The 21515-nt window shown below is 41.4% G+C and overlaps 1 protein-coding gene across 1 annotated transcript in view; it reads right to left on the bottom strand.

Moving 5' to 3' along the window:
• ALDH1A2 (aldehyde dehydrogenase 1 family member A2) overlaps positions 1-21515 on the bottom strand; it is a 74374-nt gene that overhangs the window by 14831 nt on the left and 38028 nt on the right. Inside the window, exons 6-7 of the mRNA XM_069765918.1 lie at positions 12388-12516; positions 12151-12264 (exon numbers count right to left, since the gene is read on the bottom strand). Coding sequence (XP_069622019.1) covers positions 12151-12264; positions 12388-12516 — 243 coding nt within the window. The remainder of the gene's footprint in view (positions 1-12150; positions 12265-12387; positions 12517-21515) is intronic.

Genomic DNA, 21515 nt, shown 5'->3' with positions numbered 1-21515 from the left:
AAAGAAAGCTTTATGAAGCGTAAAGTTAAGCTTAGGCAATCTGCAGCTCTTCAATTTCTGATCCCACAAAAACGGATGGACAAACCTTGTTTATGTCTGGCTTAAGAAATACAAGTCAGGCCTGATTTAATGGCTTTTCTGCTGCATGAGTTTTATAAAAGCAAGAAAGATTACAATTTGCAACAGTAAATACATTGAAGTAGCAAAAATGTTTAGACTGAAAGCTGCAGCTAATGTCCTAGCCCCCCAAAAACCATTCTCTACTTTTGGCTCATTTGTTATTAGAAAACATTGCACAATCAAGTTAACTCATTAATTAAGCGGAGGTTGGATACTCTGTGTATACCATACAGTACATGACATTAATCTCACTTAAGAAATGAAAAGAGAATCCTGCTGAGTAAATTAGAATCAGTGTAGCAAACAGCTGTATTACCAAACATTTGTTTGGCATTAAGCACTTGTAATACTCCTGTAGTGCGCTTTGATGGCTTCACTTGTATCTTTTGAGCAAAGATGAGATCATAGTTTGTATAAAGAAAATGTATTGCCAAGCATAACAGAACATAAAAGTTGGTTTAATAGTGTCCAAAAATAATATAAAAATCTAAATATGTTTCATGAATAATCTGCAATTCCCCCCCCACACAAAAAAAAGCCACAAACAAAGAACAGGTCTCCTCTTGGAATCCATTTTAATTGACTCCCGATATGCATCGTTTGGTATACATACATACATAATACATTGGATCGCTAAAGTAATTACCTTAATGCCATTGCACGTTATCAATAGGGATAGCTTCGGATAACTCCTTATCCGAATAGCTATAGCGCTTACCGAATAGCTGCATGTGGAACCCGGATACCTGGAGCGCTCTGCTGTTCGGCACCGCACCTGCATGTGTCGAGGCTGTGTGACAGGCACAACACATGCATGGAGAGCCCAACAAGCAGTGTCTCCATGCATGTGTTGTGACTGTCATACAGCCACGACGGCGTCGAACAGCTGATTATCGGGAGCACCCTAGGTATCCGATGCAACTATTCGGTAAATGCTATAGCTATTCGGAAAATGAATTATCAGAAGCTATTCGCTCATCCCTAGTTATTATTCATAGAAAACGATAAAGCGACAAATAATTGAGGTCACTGTGCTGGCTTATGTAACCTTCCTTGAATCTATCTAGGGTGTTATAGGGATTGCAGACCAAATTTGGGCTTGAAGCCTACTGGGAGCTGAAAGGTTCCTCTAACCCATATTAGAAAAATCAGTCCTATTAGAGATGCGTGATAGCTGGGGGCCCCGTTTCAGATTAAGCCTGTGTGCCCATGAGCTTCAAGTTACATTGGTTTTATGGGGGTTTTAAAAAATGGAAGAATTAGGTCATCATCTTCCATTTTAAATACGTCTACCATTACCGGAGGAATTGAGAGATGTGCCTGGAATCACAATCTGACTGCACAAATGCAAGCCGGCATGCATTCTCTGAAAAGCTCCATTGTTTACAATAGAAAATACAGTTGGAGATCATAGTCAAATCTTTGATAGTGGTGAGCAAGCACTAAAATGCTCATTTGCTCTTTACGCGAGTCGAGCAAATCGTAATGCTCGAGTGCTCCCATCGAGTATAATGGAAATTAGTGGGAAACTCGAGCATTTTTCCAGTAGTCCTGCCCCAGAGGTCTGTAGGAGTGTAAAAATTGCTTAAATTGATGGAAACTGCACTGAAATGGCATGGAAACGGAATGGTTAAGACCACTGGAAACATCTCTAAAACCCAGGTCGCTGCTGGGAACAATGCTATCAAAGTATTATGCCACTTTTAGGGACTGACAAGAATATACAATACCGAAGATAAAATGGAATTTACTGGAAGAAATATTAAGAAAGATTATTTCCACGATAAGGACTTATATAATATTATATACTATATAAAAGCAAAATAAAAATAAAATAAAATGCTCCTCCACACCTTGGGCTATGTTCAGAGTTTTCGCATATTTGCATTGCTTTGAATGGTGACAAAAAATAAATATTCACCAGGAAATGTAATTTTAACATGTTACTACCTTATCTGGCCATGTGGTGTGTGAGACATGATCAGACACATTCGGTTTAAATTTATGAAGGAGGGACTCTGAAAGTTACAAACTTTTTTTTTCCAGGGCCATCAGGTGGCACTCACTAATTTTAGAAGGCCAGCAGCCAGTCCTCACTAAGCATTTTTTGGAGGGCCAGTAGCCGGCTATGCTTTGTATAGTGGTATATTACTACTGCAATATAAATTTATCCATCAGATGGGAAAATTTTCTTTTTCGTATTAATACGGTGAAGTTTGAAACTTTGATTGACAGCAGGGGGCACTCACTATTATTAGAGGGCCAGCAGGTGTCTTGTGAACAGATGAGAATGAGGCATACAAATAAAAGAACAGTAGTTAGTCAAATATTTTGGAGGTTCAAATATATTTTGGGGTGGTTTAGCTACCTCTGGCACTGGGTGCCTTGACTGTGTGCAAGGCATGTTGAAATGTGAAGATTCCCAAAGGATTTTGGGTTGCAATGTAGTGCCCACTATCAGAAAGCTGGGTTTGCATCCTAGGTCATGGGTCATCCAGCAGGACAATGACCCCAAACAAACTTCAAAAAGCACACAGAAATAAATGGAAACAAAGCACTGGAGAGTTCAGAAGTGGTCATTTTAGCTCCAGTAGCGCAAAGTCTCCTGCCACTACCTCTTACATACAGATACTTCAGAGAAACTGTGAATGGACACATCAAATCAACCATTTGTGCCTGCTTTGGTAAATTTATGAGTACAGATCACCGTAGAAACACAAATCTCTCAATGAGTATGGAAAGTAGCAATCAAGTTATGGACTGCATAAGATTTATTTGACCAGAGTAAAACACTCATTTCCAGCAGATGATACCCAACACCTATACCAAATGCAGCCAACAAGGGAATTCATAAGGAATAAAATAGATATTACCTAGATTTTTTTTTCAAGGTTGCAGCAGCAAGGATTATAGTTTATTGGGCAATAATTCATGACTAGATGTCTGTAATACGCTATCCCTACTGAAACAAATGGAAAGTTTGAGGACCGTATCCATGTAGCCAGATAATGAAGAAACATCAAATGCTGGAGATAATATATAAAAAAAATCTTCCTGAAGAAGTGGGTTACACTTTGAAACACGTAGGGAAAAAAAAACAAAAAAAAAAAAACACAAACACTTTTTTTATATTATCTCCGGCATTTGATGTTTCTTCATCACCTGGCAGTGACTATACAGACCACAAACTTTCCATTTGTTACATATTTCTCTGGTGAAATCACCCATGGATCTGCAGCATCCATACAACCTGGGATATGGTCAGCATCTATTGATACCATTTTTAGTACCGTAAGTACTATCTGATAAGACCCTATTTTGCACTATTTTTTTTTCTCCTTACCAGTAGTAGCTATCCCTATTGCAACAGCTCGCCCTACACGAATTGCAGATAAAAGCGGTATTATTAGAGAATAGAATCTATTTGAACTATCACTGAAAAAAAAAAAACTTAGTTTAACGTAGCAGCGTCAATGAATATTACTTCAATCAACCCTGCTGGGGAATATAGTGGAGTGTTTTGCATGTACTCAGCTTCATGTGGTGGAGACCAGGGTCTTCTGTACTTACTATACAAATTCTCTTATCCCGGCTAACAAATCTTGTATGCAGTGTGAGAACTCCCTATATGACCACCTGACAGTTCACAACAAGACACTGGATCATATACTAATAGAACCCACCGGCTTTTTTGGTTTTCAAAAAAAAAAAAAATGATGCCTTAACTAGATGGTGGAGCATCAGAAAAGCATTTTTCTCCATTACTAAGGAGTGGGTCTCTTAGAAGAAGGAGACTCTTTAATACCACTTTGAAGAGATGTAGTGGATGTCCTCAAAATATTTTTTTCCAATTTTTTTTTTAAGCTTGGGGCAAAAGAAGGTGATTTGAAATATATATATTTCAAATCACCGCCTTTTGCCCCAAGCTTAAAAAAAAAAAAAAAAAAAAAAAGTATATATATATATATATATATATATATATATATATATATATATATATATATATATATACACACACATACATATATACATTTATGAAATACACACATATTTGGTATTGCCGAGTTTTGAAACCCCCGATTTAATCAAAATATAGGAAGAATTAATACAAATCAGTAAACTGTGTAATGTGTTACATAATTCTGAATTTTTTTTCTCAACATTGCAATAAAAGGCAATAAAGATTGCATCCACCCCAAAATTGTATTGATAATGTCAGCTCAACGCACAAATAATAAGCCCTCACCAACCCCAGAAAAAGTGAGATCATTGGTCTCTGAAATTGGTGCCATTTTTTCTTTACCACTTAAATAAAAAAACCTATACATGTTTGGTATCCGCAGACTTGTTATGACCAGGATAATATCAGCAAGTCAGTTTTACTATTTAGTGGACAAGATTTTAAAAAGTTGTGGAAATGCTATTTTTTGCAATTTCAAAATACTTGGAATTTTTTTTTTCTTTTTTTCCCTCAAAAGTACAACTCGTACTGCAAAAAGCAAGCCCTCACACGGCCATATTGACAGAAAAAAAAAAAAAAAAAAAAAAAAGATGGTTCTGGAAAGAAGATCAAAAAATAAAAACACAAAAATGGACCAGGTGTGAAGGGTTTAACCCCTTAGATACAAAGCTAATTTGATACTTAATGACCAAGCCAATTTTTACAATTTTGACCAGTCAGTTTATGAGGTTATAGCTCTGGAACGCTTCAACTTATCCCACTGATTCTGAGATTGTTTTTTCGTGACATATTGTACTTCATGTTAGTGGTAAAGTTTCTTCGATATAAACTTGCGTTTATTCATGAAAAAAATGGAAATTTGGCAAAAATTTTGAAACTTAATTTTTGTACCCTAAAATCAGAGTGTGGTGTCACACAAAATAGTTAATAAATAACATTTCCCACATGCCAACTTTACATCAGCACAATTTTGGAAACAATTTTTTGTTAGGATGTTATAAGGGTTAAAAGTTGACCAGCAATTTCATTTTTCCAGCAAAATATACAGAACTATTTTTATTAGGGACCACCTCACATTTGAAGCGAGTTTGGGGGCTCAACATAACAGAACATACCTCAAAGTGACACCATTCTTAAAACTGCACCCCTCAAGGTGCGGAAAACCACATTCAAGAGGTTTATTAACCCTTCAGGTGCTGTGGAAGGAAAAAATGAATTTTACTTTTTTTTTCCCCACAAAAAAATTTTACTTTGGAACCATTTTTTTTTTATGCTCACAACGGTATCAGGAGAAAATAGTCCGCAAAATTTGTTGGGCAATTTCTCCTGAGTATGCCGATACCCCATGTGAGAGACAAGGGAGACTCCATTGTGGATATATTAATTCAGGCCCAATATATTGTCCAGAGATCTTCCTCCAGTCCTGAAGTGGCCCCCACCCTTGGGAGAAGTACACAAATGCCCAAAACAACTGAACTGCTGCCATTTGGACAGAGAATTATCGAGGTCACATGTTAATGAAAGCAAGGAGGAGCAGCGCTGGGACCCCCTGCTGTCTTTTGTGTAAGGCAGCCCACATCAAAGGGAAAGTGTAGAAGCTTAGGCACCAACACCTAGAGATGAATTATGAGAGTACCATGCATCTCAGGGTTAAGTCCAATATACCCCCAGAACCCTGTGAGCCCTCCATTCACATCCCTGTGTTTCATATTTCTCTAGCTGTCTCAGAAATCGAGCTATCGACACTGGCTCTCAGAACCACTTAGCCAACCTAAGTTTGGTCTCTCCGTATCGGTCTAACCCCAACGAACCCGTTGAGACGTCAGTCGTCCCGTTTGTACCCCCATTAGGAAGTTATGACCAATCCTAGATATTGGGAATTAAATCAGCTAGGAGGTCAAGGGAGGAGAATTCAGTCCAACCCAGTGGGGCTGTAGCAAATATGGGAGGGGTGGTGACCTAGGGGTTAAAAGCTAGCTACACACCTTCAGCCTTTGGCATTGTCCTGCCATGAAAGCCACGTCACATCGTGTGTGGAGATAGATCAGAAACTAAGAAGGTGCCTGTGGATACGAGAGCTTCTCTCCATCCACACGATAAGAAATGCTTAAGTGACCCATACAGCTTACTGCTACCCCCAAACTGTACCCTATTTTTATCTGTAATCTCTGTATATTACACTTGAAAAAGGTCCACTTTTTTGGACAGAAACATCGCCAGATGGGCTGTTAAACTCCACGTGAATTGATTCTAAAGTGGTGTGCTGTTTCCACTTTTGTCGATATATTTACTAGGATTAGTACGTACCTGGGAAGATGCACCCTATGTTTGTTTTCTGTTCTGCTTTTTCACTTTTTTCTTTTTGTATATTACTCTGTATATATTTGTAGTATCTAGTGCACCTTTCGGCAATTAAAATATCAATTAATTTTGGGCTGCTCTTTAATCTCAAAACCCGATTTCACATGTCCGTCAGTTCAGCTAGTACTTATACGCTACCTGGGGTTGATTTCTGACATGATATAAGCTTGTTAACAGATCGGGCTTATATCAAACGAGGAACTGGTGGCAGCATACTGTTCTGGTGTTATTGGGGGATCTGGCAGTGATGGATAGGAGAGCGCGACACAGACCAAAAGTTTGGACACACCTCATCTAAAGATTTTTTGTATTTTCATGACTATGAAAATTGTACATTCACACTGAAGGCATCAAAACTATGAATTAACATATGTGGAATTATATACTTAACAAAAAAGTGTGAAACAACTGAAATGATGTCTTATATTCTAGGTTCTTCAAAGTAGCCACCTTTTGCTTTGATGACCGCTTTACACACTCTTGGCATTCTCTTGATGAGCTTCAAGAGGTAGTCATCGGGAATGGTTCTCATTTCACAGGTGTGCCCTGTCAGGTTTAATAAGTGGGATTTCTTGCCTTATAAATGGGGTTGGGACCATCAGTTGTGTTGTGCAGAAGTCTGGTGGATACACAGCTGATAGTCCTACTGAATAGACTGTTAGAATTTGTATTATGGCAAGAAAAAAGCAGCCAAGTAAAGAAAAACGAGTGGCCATCATTACTTTAAGAAATGAACGTCAGTCAGTCACAAATCAACCACAGTATCATAGGTTTCACTGCACTGTTATAACTAGAGAAGAGCAAATATTTCAATGTCATAACTAGAGATGAGTGAATATTTCAATGTTCAATTCGGATTAAGTTTGCCAAATTTGCAATATTCGCAGATTAATTCATCTAATATACCGAACACCATTCACGTCAATGGGAGGCAAAAACAAACGCAAGCACAACACCTTAGAACAGCCCCAAATGCTGCCAAAACACATCAAATAAGGGGCAGAAACCAGGAAAGTGGTCTCAATTCACCCACAGTAATAATTGTAGCATGGCACTGCAGCAATCAGCCAGGCATGAGGTATTGGGGTCTGGGACAGCATTTAAAGCTTTCCAATGAACGTCACAGTAAGACGAGGTGGGTGAGGGATCAGTGTAGGACCCCTTTTTGTTGGGAGCTCTGACACCGCATACAACACCTCTACCTGTTTTCATGCGGAACCACACTCAGGTGGCACAAATATCAGTTTTCTAGACTACCATTGTCTGAAAAATTTACGGATAGTACACGGGCAGTTGAGTACAAGGAAGTGGAGGCCTGATGGTCTTGGAGGCCTACTGCTACATGCAACACGCATGAAGGAGACCTAACCAGGAGTGTTCGCATTTCCCAAAATTATTGACAGACACCAACAAAGTGGCATCAATTTCACCACAGTAGAAATAGTAGAATAGGGACCGACACGTCTTTCAATTCACCCAATCCAGCAGATAGACACCCAACTTGGAGTGCTAACATTTAAAAAAAAAAAAAATGAGCGCCTGACAACACAGAAGTGTAATAACGGTCATGAGAATAGAAATAGTATAATAATTGGGACCAACAAATTTGTGGTAGCAGCAGCAGCCACAGAAGCGACAGGTGAGCCCTGGCTGCGCAGTACAGAGGTGGTGGTGGTTCGCTATGCACTGTTGGAACGCGTGTCTCGTGAAGGCTGAGGTTGTAACTAGGGTTGAGCGAAACGGGTCGGCCATTTTCAGAAGTCGCCGACTTTTGGCAAGGTCGGGTTTCATGAAACCCGACCCGACCCTGTGTGGGGTCGGCCATGAGGTCGGCGATCTTCTGAATCTGGTATCGGAATTCCGATACCGAGTTCTGATATGTTTGCAATATTGGAAATCGGTATCGGAATCCATATTTAAGTGTAAAAGAAAGAATTAAAATAAAAAATATTGCTATACTCACCCTCTGACGCGCCCTGGTACTAACCGGCAGTCTTCCTTCCTTAAAATCAGCGCTTGAAAGACCTTTGGTGACGTCGCGGCTTGTGATTGGTCGCGCGACGGCCCATGTGACCGCTCACGCGACCAATCACAAGCCACGACGTCACCAAAGGTCCTTCAAGCGCTGATTCTTCGGAAGGAAGGCTGCCGGAAAGAAGCAGGGCGCGTCCGAGGGTGAGTATATACCTAATAAGGTCCTTCAAGCGCTGATTCTAAGGAAGGAAGACTGCCGGTTAGTACCAGGGCGCGTCAGAGGGTGAGTATAGCAATATTTTTTATTTTAATTCTTTTTACACTTAAATATGGATCCCAGGGCCTGAAGGAGAGTTTCCTCTCCTTCAGACCCTGGGAATCATAGTAACCCATTGCAATGCATTGGGTTTTGGGTTTCGGCCGACCCCGACTTTTTTATAGGATCGGCCATTTCACTCGACCTGACTTGAGAAAGTCGGGTTTTGTGAAACCCGACCCGATCCTATAAAAGTAAAGGTCGCTCAACCCTAGTTGTAACTTGTGGGTGCAGGTGGAGGCACTAGAGGGGACAGTGGAGGCAGAAGCAGTGGAGAAGTGTTAAATGTAGAGGTTTAGCCTGCAAGTCTTGGAGATTCCACACAGCCACCAGAGACACCCAGTGCCCAGTCAGTGAGATGTAATGCCCTTGGCCATGCTTACTCATCCAAGTGTCTGTGGTGAAATGCACCCTGGCAAACAGAGATTTTGTCAAGGAACGGGTGATGTCTGCTACATGCTGGTGTAGCGCAGGCTCAGTTTTCTTAGAAAAGTAATGGCGACTGGGTAATTGGTACTGGGGGACTGCAACAGCCATCAACTTTCGGAAATTGTCGGTATCCACCAGGTGGAAAGGCAGCCTTTCCATTGCCAACAAATTACAGATGGAAGAGTTCAACCTCTTCGATTTGTCATGCGTAGGAGGAAAATCTTTTCAGTGACCACAACTGAAGCTGTGGGCTGGCTACAGTGCTGTGAGAGGGCTGAGTACGTGAACCAGAGAAACTGTTGAATCGTGAGAGGTGCAGGCGGAGATGCTACTGTGGATTGAAAAACTTGTGGTGTGATCGCTCTCTAATGTCGGTCAAAAACAGCAGACATTTCCACTTCCATTAAAGCTGAAGGTGGCCTCAGAGTGACTCAATCGGGTAAAGAACCCGAGGCTCTGCAGTCAAAGACCTGCATCTCAATAGTTGGAATGGTAACAGAGGAGGAGGACGAAGCAGCAGAAATGATTGATGGGGCAAATGATGGTGGTTGTTGTCCGGTGGTCTGCATTTTTGTGCAGTAGGATTCCCATACTAAAGCATGTTGATTGCGCACGTGAAGGTTCATACATGTAGTAATCAAATTATTGCAGTTTTTACTTCGACTCAGTTTATTTTGCAAAGATGGCAGATTACGTGAGTTGGCTCATCTTTTGCCATGTCAAAAAAGGTCCAGGCTAGGCAACCCTTGCCACCATTGCGAACTGCAGACTGGCAGACGCTGCTGGTCAGAGGCACAGTTGTGGCTGCATCACTACATGTCTGTGACAGACGGTGCAACGTAATCTCCTCGCCTTCCTTCTCAGATGACCTACATAGCTGTGTGCCTCTATGTTCACACCAACTGGGATCTAACACATCATCATCCTCTGTGTTATCACATTCCTCGCCAATGGAGTTAACCTCTTCCTCTTATTTTCCTTGACAGCACAGTACAGTCCACGTGAGCCTCAGATATCCGAGTCACATCAGGATCACCTCCCCCCAGGGGTTAACGTCTGATGACAAGTGTCAGGTTGCTGTTCGGACCGTACTTCTTCCTGCCTCAGATACAAGCTTAAAAATATTTGGAGCATCAGTGCACATTTCCTCCTCTTGACTCCGGGAAGCTTTTGAGTACACTTCTGATGAACATGGCAGAGAATGTGTGAAAATCTCTTCAGGCTCACCCTTCTGTGGTTCTGTACAGTCAGTTGAACGTTTGGATAGTTGGGACATGGGGGAAGCAAGGGGAATTTGGGTGCACATCTGTGGACTGTACTGGGTGTGATGTTGAGGTGGAGGAAGAGGAAGAGAGGCCACTTAAAGCTGCACTTGCCATCCACTTGATTACATGCTCTCTGAGCATCATCGATAAGGCGCACTGCTGTGCATCTGCCAAAAAAAAAAAGGTAGTATTGCAGCCTGTCCAGTAACATAAGTTGTCAGTTGTCTTTGCATAGGACGTGGTGTTGGTTCACTAGTACTTTCACAAACATTACCACCTACCCCACTGATACATTGAACACCAAGAATAATTCCCTTTCAACTACAGCCTCGCTTTTTCCCAGTCATGTTGCTCAGTGCGGTAGAAGCACAGTATTAGCAACCAAAAATTTGATTTTAAACTAACTCTGCACTACTTCTGCAAACAGCTTTATTTCAGCGACAGTAAATTCAAAGTTGAAATATGGGTGTGCTGTATCGTGTTAGTCAAAGAAATTTTTTTAAAGTTAGAATGCTATACTCATGCATGGGTCACAATAGAAGCAGTGCACAACATGTACCCTGCTGGATTTGTTTGTGAACCTCAGTATGGCAAAAAAAAAAAAAAAAAGAAAAGTGCTGGAAGGCAAGTTTAACAGCCACACTGGACACTAGCTACCTACAGTATCTGACTGATATACAACCACCTATCTAACTAGCTAAAATGTGAGATCCGGCAGGCTTTTTCACATTTACCTACTGAAATAATAATATTTACAATGCTATACTCGTGCATGGAGCACTATAGAAGCAGTGCACAACACAATTGTAGGACATGTGCCCTGCCGACTTTGTATGAGAACCTCAGTAATGGCGATCATTTTCCGATCAAATTCACTCATCTCTAATCCTAAATCAAACCAGAGATGTCATTATTAAGATCTTTCAGAAATGTAATAAAATTAGTAACAAAAAGGAGTAATAAGTTCGACCCTTGAATTTCTGTTGTACACAAACCCTGGAGCCTCACTAGTAGACAGACAATTTTCAAAATAAAATGTGAGCTTGGAGGCCAAATTACCGGACTTCTGGAAAACATCACAGACATGATACATTAATAGGAATGCACCATCAAAAACTAACCTATTCTATACAATAAGGTCTTTATTTTAAATGTATATTAAAACAAAAATGTCTTAATTTTTCTCCTCCTCAATATTCAAAAATCAACATTTAAAAAAAAAAAAAAAAAAAAAAAAATCTAAAAATAAAAAAATAAATAAATGTCAAAAAAACAAAAGTCTTCCAATCGTTGCATTGGCCTGTAAGCCATATGTTGGACTCGCTGCTCTGTACAGAAGACTTTATAGCAATCTTGTCATCAGAGGCAGAATTCCAATGACCATAGCAGAGTATACAATACACAGGATCCACTGTAAGTTGTGGTCACAGCTCTCTTGCATTGATTCACTTTACTTATGCCAAAATGGGCAATAGGGTAACCCGTACCTTAACAGGAAGGAGCCTTAATTTTCATAACTATTTTTTTTTAAAAAAAGCCAATATCTAAACAATAAGTAATGACGCATTCCTTTAATGATTCTATATAGACAATATACAACTTTTATACAGGATCATCTGAAAGTAGTTTTGTTTTTTCTCGGATGCAGAGACTGTGCATTGGCTTGTAATTTATGCGCAGTCTATTCAGGAAAACGATCCTCAATTAAGAGAAAACATACATACCTCTGTAGAGCCAGTGAATGCAACTTTATCTATGCCAGGGTGAGAAGTTATTGCTGCGCCTGCAGTTGGACCATATCCTGGCAAAATATTAACAACTCCTGGTGGAAACCCAGCCTAATAAAATAAATGTGAAGGGGAAAAAAAATGGTGTGTGAAGATTGTCTGCATAAAGTTAATTTTAAGTTGTTAAATTTAAGTATCTGCAAAAAGCGTAATGTTACTAGTGCCTTATTTTACCTCCTTGATGAGGGCTCCCATGTAGAGTGCAGTGAGCGGCGTCTGTTCTGCAGGTTTAATTACCACCGTGTTCCCGCAGCACAGAGCTGGTGCAACCTTCCATGCAAACATCAAAAGAGGAAAGTTCCACTGCAGAAGACAACAGGTGGCAAAAATGAGCGTTTGTGGGTAAATTCATCAATCAAATACTATATTCACATATTAAAACTACTTATCTACTTCTGCTATATTTCCTTGTTGCTCACATTAAAATGTAAAAACAGAGCCAAATTCAATCTTGTGGAAAGCTTTTAAAAATGTTTAATTACTTGAACCGGACACCAAAATTGCCTAAATGCATAGATAGGCTAAATATTTAAAATTAATGCGCTGCTAAATGCTTGTCCTAAAAAAAAAAAAAAAAAAGAAAAATGCCAACTTTTCACCACTTTAAGTTTCTCATTGTTCATAAAGATATTAAAAACAATACAAAAAAAAATAATATTTAAATTGGATGTTGCCCATATTTTCTGGTAAAGGGCTGATGAGTGCCAATAAATAAATAAATGAAACATTAGGTACAGACCGAGAACTTTGTCAAACACTTCCGATTTAAATTTTCCACATTCTTTAACCTCTTCCCAACATAACAAATTTCCATTTTAGCTTTCCTGCTCTAACTCCCCCCTTCTTCCAAGAGCCATAAAAGCTATTTAAAAGCTTATTTTTTTGCGGAGCAAGTTGTATTTCTGATAGACCCCATTCATTTAAAAATCACAATGCACTGGAAAATGTGGGGGAAAAAAAATAAAAAATGATGCTCCTCAACAGTATGATTACAGGGATATCTAAATTTATATACTGTTGAGAAGAATCATCATGCACTAGGTAATTTTTACCACACAAAATTACACTCAAAAAACCCAATTTTCCCCTCTAAGAATATAAGAGGAATATTGGAACCAGAGAAAGCTGGCACGACAGCAGAGGTGGCAGGAGCCTGTGGTCTGAATCTTTCCCAGAACTACCAAGTCCCAAACTCAGGCTGCAGCCTTCACCGCTAGGGTTCTTGCAGAATGCTGATGGGGGAGCCAGGATACAGGAACTGGTGAGCAGACTTTGGAGCCCAGGCTGGTCAGAAGAGACACAGAGATGAGCCAGGACCAGGGCTGGAGAAGTGCTATTGGGCCCAGTAGCTGCAAGGTATCAGCAGTTGGCATCCTGGGGGTGCGTGAGGGGTTGGTCGTTATTTACAACCGGCAGCGGGCTAGGGGGTCCATTAAAGGAGTTTGGGACCAGTCATCACATTTCATTCAACTAGTGGGTAGTAGAAAGGCAACACTTGCCTTGATGGCTGCAAGAGCTGTCTGCTGGAACCAGGGTCATGTTTCTGAAAATGGAGGATCAACATCACTGATATGCGGTGGATTTGTTTCCAGAAGGAAGAGAGCAGGATGAACCCTTTTTGGAGGAATGAATAGGCCTAGGAGAGGCTCCTTGAGAGATGGGGCTACTACCAGCCCAAAGAGATCGTACTGCCCTTAGGGTTCCCCACCTCCTATGCAGGAGCAGGCGTTGGTGCAGGTGACACAGGGGGCTGTTGCCGATTTCTATATGTCAGGGGCTCCAGGAACTACCAGAGCCGGGTTATTTACAGCCTAGGCACCTGGGAATTGAGCTCCAGAAAGCAGTAGGAGGCAGCCTTCCCCCCCCCCCCCCAGCCTCCCAAGAAAGGAGAAGAAGCGGGCAACTGAAGTGGAATACTGTATTACCCTTGTTATAATTTCTTTACACTATCTGCAATGCGTTTAGCAGTGTAGGAGTACATGAAGTACACTTTCAAAATATTTTTTTATAAAATTTGTTCTGGATTCAATAAGTCAACCATACAGTTTAATACTTTGTGTAAAATTACAGTGTATTTACATTTTTAAAAACTGAAAGAGGTCGTGCTTAAAGCATGGTAAGGCCAAGAAACCATTCACAGCAGAGAATGTAAATAAAGATTTATTTATTGCATGGTATACATCAATTTATAAAAAAAAAATTAATATTAAAAACCACAAAAAATATAATTTTATATACATGTATGTAACAATCATATTAGTGCCCATACCTATTTGGCTGCCATAGTATATATTATATATGTATGTTCATGCCCGTAAGGACTTACTATGGTAAAAAATAATAGTGTAAAAAACAAGAGAATTTTGCAATAGTGTATATAGAACCTCTTTTTATAATAAAGTGCAACAATGTGCATGCCAAGAAAAGAGTAAATTAAGGTGCAATCAGTGAAGAAAGTGCAACTGCATAAGGTGCAAAACACTATATGGGTAAAGTGCTATAGGTTAGATTAGCATACAGTGCCTACAAGTAGTATTCAACCCCCTGCAGATTTAGCAGGTTTAATAAGATGCAAATAAGTTAGAGCCTTCAAACTTCAAACAAGAGAAGGATTTATTATCAGATGCATAAATCTTACAAACCAAAAAGTTTTGTTGCTCAGTTAAATTTTTATAAATTTTAAACATAAAAGTGTGGGTCAATTATTATTCAACCCCTAGGTTTAATATTTTGTGGAATAACCTTTGTTTGCAATTACAGCTAATAATCGTCTTTTATAAGACCTGATCAGGCCAGCACAGGTCTCTGGAGTTATCTTGGCCCACTCCTCCATGCAGATCTTCTCCAAGTTATCTAGGTTCTTTGGGGGTCTCACGTGGACTTTAATCTTGAGCTCCTTCCACAAGTTTTCAATTGGGTTAAGGTCAGGAGACGGACTAGACCACTGCAACACCTTGATTTTTTGCCTCTTGAACCAGGCCTTGATTTTCTTGGCTGTGTGCTTTGGGTCGTTGTCTTGTTGGAAGATGAAATGACGACCCATCTTAAGATCCTTGATGGAGGAGCGGAGGTTCTTGGCCAAAATCTCCAGGTAGGCCGTGCTATCCATCTTCCCATGGATGCGGACCAGATGGCCAGGAAGATCCTTGATGGAGGAGCGGAGGTTCTTGGCCAAAATCTCCAGGTAGGCCGTGCTATCCATCTTCCCATGGATGCGGACCAGATGGCCAGGCCCCTTGGCTGAGAAACAGCCCCACAGCATGATGCTGCCACCACCATGCTTGACTGTAGGGATGGTATTCTTGGGGTCGTATGCAGTGCCATCCAGTCTCCAAACGTCACGTGTGTGGTTAGCACCAAAGATCTCGATCTTGGTCTCATCAGACCAGAGAACCTTGAACCAGTCAGTCTCAGATTCCTCCAAGTGATCATGAGCAAACTGTAGACGAGCCTTGACATGACGCTTTGAAAGTAAAGGTACCTTACGGGCTCATCTGGAACGGAGACCATTGCGGTGGAGTACGTTGCTTATGGTATTGACTGAAACCAATGTCCCCACTGCCATGAGATCTTCCCGGAGCTCCTTCCTTGTTGTCCTTGGGTTAGCCTTGACTCTTCGGACAAGCCTGGCCTCGGCATGGAAGGAAACTTTCAAAGGCTGTCCAGGCCGTGGAAGGCCAACAGTAGTTCTATAAGCCTTCCACTTCCGGATGATGCTCCCAACAGTGGAGACAGGTAGGCCCAACTCATTGGAAAGGGTTTTGTACCCCTTGCCAGCCTTGTGACCCTCCACGATCTGGTCTCTGATGGCCTTGGAATGCTCCTTTGTCTTTCCCATGTTGACCATGTATGAGTGGTGTTCACAAGTTTGGGGAGGGTCTTAAATAGTCAGAAAAGGCTGGAAAAAGAGATAATTAATCCAAACATGTGAAGCTCATTGTTCTTTGTGCCTGAACTACATCTTAATACTTTAGGGGAACCGTTATGGACCTGGTGGTTAGGAGCACCCGGAACGACCTGATGGTTAAACTCACACAGGACAAGCTCTGGGAGGTGGGAGCTCTGCTGACCGCAACACCTAATCCTATCACACAACTAGAAATAGCCGTGGAGCGTACCTAACACGACCTAGACGCCTCTTCACAGCCTAAGAGCTAACTAGCCCTAAAGATAGAAAATAAAGCCTACCTTGCCTCAGAGAAATTCCCCAAAGGAAAAGGCAGCCCCCCACATATATTGACTGTGAGATAAGATGAAAGTCACAAACACAGAAATGAAACAGGTTTTAGCAAAGGGAGGCCAGACTTACTAAACAGACTGAGGATAGGAAAGGTATCTTTGCGGTCAGCACAAAACCCTACAAAAAGACCACGCAGAGTGTGCAAAAAGACCTCCGCACCGACTCACGGTGCGGAGGTGCCACTCTGCATCCCAGAGCTTCCAGCTAGCAGGGCAAGATCATGATAGCCAGCTGGACAAGGAAACAATGAACAAATAAATAACTAGCAGGGACTTAGCTTCTGCTGGAGTAGACAGGTCACCAGAAAGATCCAAGAGCGAACTGAACCAGTACAAGAACATTGACAGCTGGCATGGAGTAACGATCTGAGTGGAGTTAAATAGAACAGCCAGCCAAAGAATAAACTACGTCACCTGTGGAAGGAACCTCAGAAGCAGCAGCTCCACTCACAGCCACCAGAAGGAGTCCATGGACAGAACTCGCCGAAGTACCATTCATGACCACAGGAGGGAGTTCAATAACAGAATTCACAACAGGGAACCAAACAGAATTCTGGTGGGTTGAGGGGTTGAATAATAAATGACCCTCTGAAAAGACTTCACAATTAAAAAAAAAAAAAAAAAAAAATGAAACAACATTCTTTTTAGCTGCAGTGCATTTCACACTTCCAGGCTGATCTACAGTCCAAAGGTCACAATGCCAAGTTAATTCCAAATGTGTAAACCTGCTAAATCTGCAGGGGGTTGAATACTACTTGTAGGCACTGTATAAGGTCACTTACTTTAGGGTATATGGAATAAGTAGACAGATTGCCAAATAGTGTATGGGGCACCCCGACGCGTGTTTCAGACGCACAGCTCCTTCGTCCCCTGACGAAGTCATCTGGGTAATTTCGCAATGCATCTCTGGGAACGGAAGCTGGCGGCACCCTCGCATCTGTGGACGGCGGAGGGTGAGAATAGCACCATTTTTAATTTTTTTTATTATTATTTTTAACATTATATCTTTTTACTATTGATGCTACATAGGCAACATCAATAGTAAAAAGTTCATCACACAGTGTTAGTAGCAGCATTAACAGACTGCGTTACACCGCGTTATGCTGCAGTGTAATGCAGTCGGTTTAACGGACTGCTAAACGCTATGTGGGCGGCGGGCGCTGACTCGGAGGCAACTTGGGATTTCCGTGACAGACAGACGGAAGTGCCCCTTAGACGTGTGTATATACATACATATACATACACTAGATAGTTGCCCGATTCTAACGCATCGGGTATTCTAGAATATGCATATCCACGTAGTATATTGCACAGCCCACGTAGTATATTGCCCTGTCACGTAGTATATTGCCCAGCCATGTAGTATATTGCCCAGTCATGTAGTGTACTGCACAGCCGCGTAGTATACTGCCCAGTCACGTAGTATATTGCCCAGCCACGTATGTAACAGGTTAAAAAAGACTTAAAATAAGAAATAAACATATACTCACCTTCTAAAGGCCTCTTGTAGTCCTGGCGCTTTTGTGCGGTGCACGCGGCAGCTTCCGGTCCCAGGGTTGGTATGAACGCAGGACCTGTGATGATGTCGCGGTCACATGACCATGACATCATGGCAGGTCCTTCTCGCATAGCATCCTTAGCACCAGAACCTGTTGCTTGCACTGCCGAGGACAGCGCCACGTCGGAGGGTGAGAATAAGGTTTTTTTAATTATTATTATTATTTGTAACATTGGATCTTTTTACTATTGATGCTGCGTGCGCAGCATCAATAGTAAAAAGTTGGTCACACAGGGTTAATAGCTGCGTTAATGGAGTGCGTTACAGCTGTATGAGGGCTGACTGGAGGGGAGTAAGGAGCGGCCATTTTGCCGGCAGACTGCGCCCGTCGCTGATTGGTCGTGGCAATAGTCGTGGGCGTTTTGCCACGACCAATCAGCGACTTGGATTTCCATGACAGAGGCTGCGACCCATGAATATCCACAACAGAAAGAATGACAGACGGAAGTGACCCTTAGACAATTATATAGTAGATTAGCAATGGGGTGCATTAAGCTGCATGGAGGACTAAGTGGGGGCTGTTATATTTGAAGGCTTAGGCCGGCGTCACACTTGCGAGTTTTACGGACGTAAGAGCGCAGAAACTACGTCCGTAAAACCCGCCAAAAATACGGCACAATTATTCTCTATGCCCCTGCTCCTATCTGCCGTATTTTACTGATCAGTATTATATGGCTTTCTACGGCCGTACAAAATCGCAGCATGCTGCGTTTGTCACCGTACTGCGCAAGAAATACGCCAATGAAAGTCTATGGAAGCGTGAAAAATACGGATTACACACGGACAAGCAGTGTGACTTGCGAGAAATACGCAGCGCTGTTAGAGAGAAAAGCCGGCAATTCAGTGCGGTGTACAGTAAAATCACACTGACAGCTTACAGTCCAATAGGTAGAATAAATGTGTACACATAGAATAGGTGTATGTATATATATATATATATATATATATATATATATATATATCAGTGAGACACATATGTATATATATTAATATTTATTCCAGCGCTAGACAGCTTGAAAGCCGGTAATTCAATTACCGGCTTTTTCTTTCTCCTTCCTAAACCCGACATGATTTGAGACATGGTTTACATACAGTAAACCATGTCTTCTCTCCATTTTTTTTGCAGATTCCACACTACTAATGTCAGTAGTGTGTTTCTGCAAAATTCTATCTGCTAAATTAAAGGGTTAAATGGCGGAAAAAATTGGCGTGGGCTCCCGCACAATTTTCTCTGCCAGAGTAGTAAAGCCAGTGACTGAGGGCAGATATTAATAGCATGGAGAGGGTCCATGGTTATTGGCCCCCCCCTGGCTAAAAACATCTGCCCCCAGCCACCCCAGAAAAGGCACATCTGGAAGATGCGCCTATTCTGGCACTTGGCCACTCTCTTCCCATTCCCGTGTAGCGGTGGGATATGGGGTAATGAAGGGTTAATGCCACCTTGCTATTGTAAGGTGACATTAAGCCTAATTAATAATGGAGAGGCGTCAATTATGACACCTATCCATTATTAATCCAAATGAATGAAATGGTTAAAAAAAAAAAAAAAAAAACACACACACACACACACATATTATTAAAAATTATTTTAATGAAATAAGACCAAAGGTTGTTGTAATATTTTATTTAACGCCCAATCCAATCACTGAAGACCCTCGTTCTGTGAAAGAAAAAACATAATAAACCAACAATATACTTACCTTCCGCAGATCTGTAAAGTCCAACGATGTAAATCCTTCTGAAGGGGTTAAAACATTTTGCAGCAAGGAGTTCTGCTAATGCAGGCTGCTCCTTGCTGCAAAACCCCGGGGAATGAAGCTAAAAATAGGTCACTGATCTATATTTAGCTTCATTTGCGGTGAGGCGCCCTCTGCTGGCTGTTCATAGATCGTGGGAACTTACCTAGAAAGCTCCCAGGCTTCACAGAACGAGGGTCTTCAGTGATTGGATTGGGCGTTAAATAAAATATTACAACAACCTTTGGTTTTATTTCATTAAAATTATTAAAAATTATGTGTGTGTTTTTTTTTAACCATTTCATTCATTTGGATTAATAATGGATAGGTGTCATAATTGACGCCTCTCCATTATTAATTAGGCTTAATGTCACCTTACAATAGCAAGGTAGCATTAACCCTTCATTACCCCATATCCCACCGCTACACGGGAATGGGAAGAGAGTGGCCAAGTGTCAGAATAGGCGCATCTTCCAGATGTGCCTTTTCTGGGGTGGCTGGGGGCAGATGTTTTTAGCCAGGGGGGGGGCCAATAACCACGGACCCTCTCCAGGCTATTAGTATCTGCCCTCAGTCACTGGCTTTACTACTCTGGCGGAGAAAATTGCGCGGGAGCCCACGCCAATTTTTTCCGCCATTTAACCCTTTATTTTAAGAGCTAGAACGGCCAAATTTTGCAGAAACACACTACTGACATTAGTAGTGTGGAATCTGCAAAAAAAATGGAGAGAAGACATGGTTTACTGTATGTAAACCAGGTCTCAAATCATGTCGGGTTTTAGGAAGGAGAAAGCAAAAGCCGGTAATTGAATTACCGGCTTTTTGCTATATCGCGGCTGTATGAAGTAATAATATATATATATATATATGTGTTTTTATTTTTTTTTTTAAACACATGGATCCCTTGTATAGGCGCATGTCGGTTTGGCAAGCCCGCGATAAAAACACGCAGTACGGCTGCCATACGGATTACATACGGAGGATGCCATGCGCAAAAAACGGTGACACACCCTGCCTACGGAGGAGCTACGGACCACTATTTTCGGGACTTTTCAGCGTATTATGGCCGTAATATACGGACCGTATTTGCATACGCTGTGTGTGACGCCGGCCTCATGTGGAAGTCTTTAAACTGTATGCAAGCAATTCTATATAGTGTGAAGGTTTGTGTGGGGATCATACTGTGTTGGGATCACCACACTTTCCCAAGCAGTTGAAGGGTAAGGTACAGTAGGGTCATCATGTGGTGAGTGTGGAGGAATTCACTGTAGCGGTTGATTTGTGTTTGTGGAGCACTTCTATTGACATCATATTTTACAAGTAAAATGGAAAGGGAATCTAGGACTCTAGCAGTAGAAAAATTAGAGGGCCCACAGATGCAGCAATAGGGACACATATTGCAGTAGCGGCTCAGTATTTTGGTATCAGTAGGATGGGAAGGTTGTGCAGGTTGGGGATGGCTGGAGACTGTGCCTCAAATGTGAGAAGTCATGTGTGTCTTTGTTGTAATCTCCGCAGCAGAACACTTGCTGGAAGAAGTTGCCATTTCAGTCTGGGCTAGAGGAAAAAAAGTGAATGACTCCAACAGAAAGAACGTCACCATCAATAAATTGTACCGTAATCATTTATATGTTCTGCAGGACTGGTATTTACCACTATATGGTCACCATACGGCAGTAATCTGAGTGTCGATCTTTGTATAGGGATTTATTTGTATTAACAGCTCTGTCATCTGCTGAGGTTCTCCTACATCTACTATTGGGGTGCAC

Source organism: Ranitomeya imitator, chromosome 4 (assembly GCF_032444005.1).
Source record: "Ranitomeya imitator isolate aRanImi1 chromosome 4, aRanImi1.pri, whole genome shotgun sequence".
Lineage (NCBI taxonomy): Eukaryota > Metazoa > Chordata > Amphibia > Anura > Dendrobatidae > Ranitomeya > Ranitomeya imitator.
Note: the sequence above shows the minus strand (reverse complement) of the source record. Positions and strands in the feature narration are given on the sequence as shown.